The sequence below is a fragment of the Mustela nivalis genome (assembly GCF_964662115.1).
Source record: "Mustela nivalis genome assembly, chromosome: 2".
Lineage (NCBI taxonomy): Eukaryota > Metazoa > Chordata > Mammalia > Carnivora > Mustelidae > Mustela > Mustela nivalis.
Window position 1 is genome coordinate 117,407,538 of NC_139021.1, and position 7,174 is coordinate 117,414,711.

At 35.4% G+C, this 7,174-nt stretch overlaps 1 protein-coding gene across 1 annotated transcript in view; it reads right to left on the reverse strand.

Moving 5' to 3' along the window:
• The window catches only part of PCDH15 (protocadherin related 15), a 1,700,294-nt gene that overhangs the window by 272,922 nt on the left and 1,420,198 nt on the right, over positions 1-7,174 (reverse strand). Inside the window, exon 19 of the mRNA XM_082719991.1 lies at positions 4,767-4,860. Within this exon, the coding sequence (XP_082576117.1) occupies positions 4,767-4,860 (94 nt within the window). The remainder of the gene's footprint in view (positions 1-4,766; positions 4,861-7,174) is intronic.

Below are 7,174 nucleotides of genomic sequence, written 5' to 3' on the forward strand. Positions count from 1 at the left end.
GCATAGATGCTAAGCCTCCTGCTGATCTGAAATTGTAAGACACCACCAGTATTCAAGGTGAACGCCATAATCAAGGAACTCAAGCTAGGAATTCTGGAAAATTTTACAGAGAGCAGAAATCATGATATAATCAAATTATATCAAGAAAATATTATATCAAGAGCAAATTATATCAAGAACAAAAACAATATTGCAGAACTCATAAAAATCTGGTCAGAAATATCCACATTACAGAACAACTTGGTATTTTGAATAGGAATGGTTCCCCATTGGGAAATAACAAGTGATAAACTTGTTAAAAAAAAAAAACAAAAACAAAAAAAAGAAAAAAATCCTGACTTCTATTTGCATATTTAGATTTTTCACTGTGATTTGAGTATGTGTATATTTTTGCTGTGCTGCTGTTTCATCGACAACTGCAACCCACAAAGCCCTACTTACTAGTCATCTTCCAGCCCGTGTGGATAAATGCCAGGTGTGGTTTCTGGTAGAGTTCTAGTTCAGGTAGTAAAAGGGGCCCATGTGTCCGGCATTTATCCTTACCCTCCGCTCTTTGCAAAGTGGAGCAGATGCCTAGAATTGTATTAGTCATCATAAACCCCTTAGATAAGGAGAATGGAGATGAAAGCAAACACACGATAAATGGCAGAGCGGGTAGGAGACAGCAGGAGCCCTGCAGGAGCACTTTTCTGTCCACCACTACGTTTCTTTATATGAGACAAACAAACCCTGCTTTGGTTAAGCCCCTGCTGTTTCGCTTCCTCTTACAGCAAACTTCCTAAAGGCTGTTGCTACCACTGAGTTTTGAAGGAGTTAAGAGAACATCATCCCAAAATATGCCACTTTGCTATACTGACTCTTTTGAGTGAAAGGCACTGGAAAACAGCAAATACAGGAAAACATTCAGTTATATTAAATGTTTTCATATTATTAATGTATTAATACATTATATTAATTTTATATTTTAATATTAATTATTAGAATATTAAATTCCCATGTGGAAGATGACTCCCTGTATCAGAAGGAAGGTATCATTTTTATTATCAACAAGCACAAGAGGTTGAGATGGAGAGAATTCTATATAAGCAGACCTTATTATTTCACACCTCCTTTGAGCCTCCTGACACCTGCCTATCTCCCTGTCACCTACTTTGAAAGCAAGTGGGTTTTGACAATTCTTTGGGTCTTCATTTCCTTATGGGGGCTAAAACATCATGTAGAACTTATATAAATTTATATGCTTTCTCCTGTTAATCTGTCTTTGACACTTTAATTTTCAGACCTAACCAAGGACCTTAAGAGGGTCGAGGAAAACTTCTTCTTCCCTGTTGATCAAATTATACCCATGAATATAATAAGGTTTGCCCAGATTTTCCCAATAAAAATTTCCAATAAAATGCATTTTTAGCTCAGATTGGTTGCACTTAGTTTAGAAGTAAATAATGTAACAAAGAAGCTTCTGAAAAGAAGTTGCGTGTATATTCCTCCAAAAAATGCATTTGGGAGTCATCCTAGATGCTATTATTATAAATAAGGTAAAATGTAGTTGTTTAAAAAGCATATGATACATAAAAATTCTGAAGTCTATTTCAGCTAAAATGTGAAAATACTGGAATAAAACATGGCAGAAGCTTTCTCAAGGGATTTTCAACTCATAGATTTGCAAGGAATTCCAAGTAAGTGCAAATAACTACTAAAATCTAGAAAGTAAGAGTTTATCTGTATTCATGATAGCTGAAGAAATCTAAATATTCATAATAATGAGATATTTATCTACAATTGTATAGGTTTTCTCTGCTACTACTGATAAAGTTGATTCAGAGAAGAGAAAAAAGGCACAAGGATACCAATAACATTCTTTGAACTTTGTCTACAAACATATTGGCAATGCGCAGTAGAACATTCTCTCTCTTCTCCCCCAACCACATTTTGGTGGTGGTGGGGGGAGGTGGTTTTCCATGATGAAACTATCAAATTATATGTTTGCCGTCTGTTTTACACAAATTGCTGGTAATGATTTCAATTTAATATATCAACCTGGGGTCTGTGTTCATTAAATATCTTTCTTCCAAACCATAATCATTAAGGTTAAAAGGTTAATTTTACCATAACTCTAGAAAGGATATAAGTTTAAATGTGTAGATAAGAAAAGCGCATTACAATGTAGCACTGTAGCGATTGTGTTATCACTTTCTCCTGCAGGAACCCATGATATGTACCCACAGAGAAGTCCATCCCTAAAATTATGTCAATAAAGGGATTAGCTAGAGAAGCTTTTATTTAAAATCGAAGTGTTCCTTTCTCTACTGATATCCTCAAAACAAATTTTGAAAATAAAACACATTTACTTAAGAGGGTCAGAATTTTAAAGCTGAAGGAGACCTTACTGATCCTAAGAATGAAAACACAGGGGCTGGGGGGGGGGGGATGGGTGCAAGGGCCAAAAATGTTAAGTGATCCCTTCCCAAGGGGACTGAGATACCCAAGTAAGTAACTGGAAAAAAAATGCTCTAGAAGAAATTAACCCGGGCTTTCTTCTGTTTTTGATGTGGGTAAACCCATAATTCATACACTGAGATTATGTCAGATATCTCAATATACTACTTTCCCCCATCTGCTCTTTTGTCTAAGAAATTACTGTTAAGGCCAGATTTAAAGGGTCCTACCGAAACCAACTGCCATTCATATCTTATTCGTAATGTGACATCTTCCAAGGCTGTGTATTATGGGTTTTTTTTTTAATCCTAGTAATTTTTTTTCTATGCTAATGACTGACCTGAATGCCACTCATTTATTTTAATTCACACTAATGACACTCCTTCCTCCATACTGAATAATGCCTCCTCCTCCTCAGGTCCCCCCTCATTATCGCCTAGATAAGTTGCCAGTTAATCTTCAACATGTCAAAGTCTTTCATTTTCTTCTTGAGAGTCGCATTGACTTCCTTACATAGATCTGAAACAGGCACACTCTTCATCAAGGATGCTGCATATATAAAATCAATCTTGGTTTTATTTTTCTTCACACATATAACTACCTTCCACCGGCCCCACTATTTACCAAGATAGTTCTGTATATTTCATGTTTTACACGTAACTGTTTTACCTAATGTTTGAACAATGGTAAATGGATTATAATGGGAAGATTTATCAATAATTAATTATCTTTATTTATTTTTCTAACTTTTAATTAAAGTAATAAAAATATCTGGGTAGCAAGGCTATATGTTTTGTTTTATTTTTTAAGATTTTATTTATTTATTTGGGAGAGAAAGAGCATGAGTATGGTCAGAGTGAGAAACAGATTCTCAACTGAGCAAGGAGCCCAACATGGGACTTGATCTCAGGACCCTGGGATCATGACCTGAGCCAAAGGCAGACATTTAACTGACTGAGCCACCCTAGTGCCTCAGTTTATATGTTTTTATAATGGTAAGATTTTCTGAGCAATTCTCCTCAAATATATGCCTTCAATCATTTCTTTTTTCTTCTTCTTCTTTTTTTTTTTAAAGATTTTTAAAAGAGATCACAAGTAGACAGAGAGGCAGGCAGAGAGAAAGGAAGGGAAGCAGGCTCCCTGCTGAGCAGAGAGCCCAATGTGGAGCTTGATCCCAGGACCCTGTGACCATGACCTGAGCTGTAGGCAGAAGCTTTAACCCACTGAGCCACCCAGGCGCCCCTAATCATTTCTATCATAGAAATCAAACAAGTCATTGCAAGTCATTGGGAGCCATGTTGCTATTTTAATTTGGTGAGCCTTGCCTAGATGCTTAAATGAATTTGAAATTATTTCCAGAGAAGAGTGAGTTGGTCCATAGCCATTTGACTAAAGAAAAAACTACTTTGTGTCATAGAAATGGTAAAACAAAACAAACAACAAAACAACAACAACAACAAAACATTCTAAGGATCTGTTACCAATAATTGAAATGTTATAATGTTAAAAAATTAGAACAGTAGTGGTTGTAAGCAGGTTAGTTTGAAGAATACACTCAAATGATTTTAAAACACTCCAGAATTACTAAACAACTTTGTTATTCTTAAAACTGATTTTTAAGAGAAAATTACAATTATCCTCTCTGGAATTATGGGCCCATTTAAACCACTTATTATTATAAGAGCTATTTAAACCACTTATCATTAATACCACCTATTATATATATTATATGTATATATAATATATAATACCACATATATATATTATATGTATATTATATATATTATACCACTTATATATAAACCACTTATTATTATAAGAGATAAATTACCTTTATCCTCTCTAGAATTATGGGTCCATTTAAACAACTTCCATCACCAAGGATTAGTCAGGATCCTGAGTGCTCCTTACAACTTGTGGAATCAATCAACTTGGTTTCATAAGTGCTTCACAATATCTATCTACACTCTGACACCCCCCACCCCCCCACCCCCCACCAATAAAGTGACATTAAAGGGACTAGGTTCCAAAAGAGTCAGACTGCCAGGAGACATTTCAGAGTGTTGTGCCGATAATCACTGCGGAATGCGTTTTAGACCGTTAGATTTCATTTTCCCCATCAGTTGGGTAAGAATGCCAATTCCAAGTATGTATTCTATCAGGTCAAAAGTTCCCACCACCCCGACCGATTCGGAGTACAGGTTCAACTACGAAAAGTGCACTCTCCCAGTGTTAAGGAGCTGCTCCGGGTGAAAAGAAATGAATTTCCGGGGCATCAGACTACAGGGCTCTGTTCTCACCACCCGTTGTCCCCCAGGCTGAGTACTCACCCCATCGGGCCTGCCGTCCGAAGCAGTGACGATCAGAATGTAGCGATCGGTGCTCTCCCTGTCCAGGGCTTTCCCTAAGGTTAGAATCCCAGTACTAGTGACAGAGAAAACAAACAGACAGATAAGACACACAAAGATCTTATGTCACAGGGAGGCTTCCTTCCCATCTGGAACTACTTTCCACTGGTTTTTCCCTTTCAGCAAATATAACCTGAATATTTAAGATGCGTAATTCTAAGATTCATGTTGAAAATTGAAAAAAGCTTTTAAGGCTGTTGGGCTTCTTAGCAACAGTGAACAATTGCCAAACTGAAAGAGATAATCGAGCTGATTCTCCAGCCTCCAGGAGAAAAATGAAACTGTGCTTAATTCTGGGAAGAAAGATATCAATCTTGTTTGTGATTATTTCAAAGGTGGAAGACTCCAATAATCTTTAGTAGCTTCATAATCCTTTGAATCAAGGAACGGTTTCTTAGAATTAATATATATTGTCATTCCCATTCATTGTCACATATACTGCCATGCTGGAAATGCAAACATCTGAATCCCATCTTTTATAAACACTAACAATTAACATCTATTTTTTTCTTCCTTCCTAGTTTCCAAACAATTGAGGCTCATCGGAGAAAATTAGAAAGTATGCAGTGGAATATTAAAACTCTCACAGATATTGGGATTATTTTTGTGACATTTCTTTTATTCTCTGTAATAACCATCTCTGAACATATTATATTGTTTCCCAAAGAAGAATTAGACTGTGTGTTTTATATTCTATTTAAGAAAAGAGAATTTTATGAGCATTCACTAATTTTATAGTTTATGAAAACAAACTTTTGTCGGATATACTAACAATTTCATCATTTTGTTATTCTTTTGAACTTTAGATGTTTCTTAATTTTATTTATTATGTATAATGGGAGATGAACAGCCTTTGGAAAAATTCTCATAATTTGAATATTTTAATACTACTTCTTTCCCTTTCACTGTTTAAAATAAATGCTGCTAAGTATTTAAGATTGTCTTCTGCAATGTCTAAAAAAATTGTCTAAATTTTTTGTGACAGTTTGGTCACTTATAATGCTCTCTAAAAGAAGTTCCACATTTATGTCTTAGATATTACCACCTGATATCCTACCTGACATTTTAATAAAGTCCTAACAAACATGTATTGTGGTGGACAGGTTATATTAATATAATAAAACATTAAAACATTTATTCAAGGATGAAAATAATCTTTTTTGATTGATACAACACTTTCACATTTTAATATAAGTGCTTTTATTGTTACAGTGGAATTTAAGCCATTCACATCACACATGGTAGTTGGGTAAAGAGACTCAACATTAATGAATCAAAGTTGGAGTCACAGCTACTCTGTTTTATTGTGTTGATCAATAGACTTTGAAGTTCTGAACATATGGTAGAACTATGGAAACTTGGAAAACTAACTCTACAACTTGTATATTTTTAAATGTTTTGTCAAAATAACTGAAAACCAGTTCCCAGAGTAGTTCATAACAATTGCTTTGGAATAATTTCCCACACTGCAGATGGTTCAGATAATCTCATTCTAAAATGACTTCAAGAGAAAAGTAGGACATGTGTTACTTCTGAGACTTATTCACAAGCTACTTAAGAAATAGGAGACCTTGAAAACCCATCCAATGAAAGAAAAAAAGAAAACTGAGTTATTGCTCTCCATTTTTTCCTATCAGTTTATGATTCAAATCTTTATATTCTTCTTTATACATTAAACTAGAAAATCTCTATAAAGACATATAGTATTCCCATTTAGAGCCATATTATATACAAACAGCTAGTTTTTATTGGTCTGGTTATTATCATGGAGAGAGTTCTTTGCTTGAGAGGATGTGTGCCTCATGCCCCAGAGCAGCAGGCAGTTAGACAGGATATTTGGGAGATTAAGAAGGAGAAAAGGATAAGGTAGAATTTTTTGGTACTTATAATAGACTAGTTGATGGGTTCACACAAGCGTGTCTTCCTGAAATTCTGGAACTAACTAGCAAAGGTAAGTCTTCCTATCAACTGGCTGGAAGATAGAGCAGGATACACTGAGCTACATTTAGGAATGCAGGTAATCTCATGAGGCCACATAATAAAAATACAAAAGGGTCATTTCTGGTAAAACATCAACAATGGTGCTACTTAAATTTTGCATGACTGAAAATCTATTTCACAGGAGCAACATCAGTGGTCTTGAAGATGGCCATCAGCATTCCCAGTGTGACACTCTGGTCCCTGTTTCTGGAGGGAGCAGAACTATCCTGATTCACAAAGAGTTGTGTTTCCCAGTTTACAGTTTGCCTGAAGGAATAATGCATGCTGCTTGTCTTTATTTTGCCTAACTCAGAACTCACTGGAGGCAGAAAAGTAGGGGGTTTTTCTGG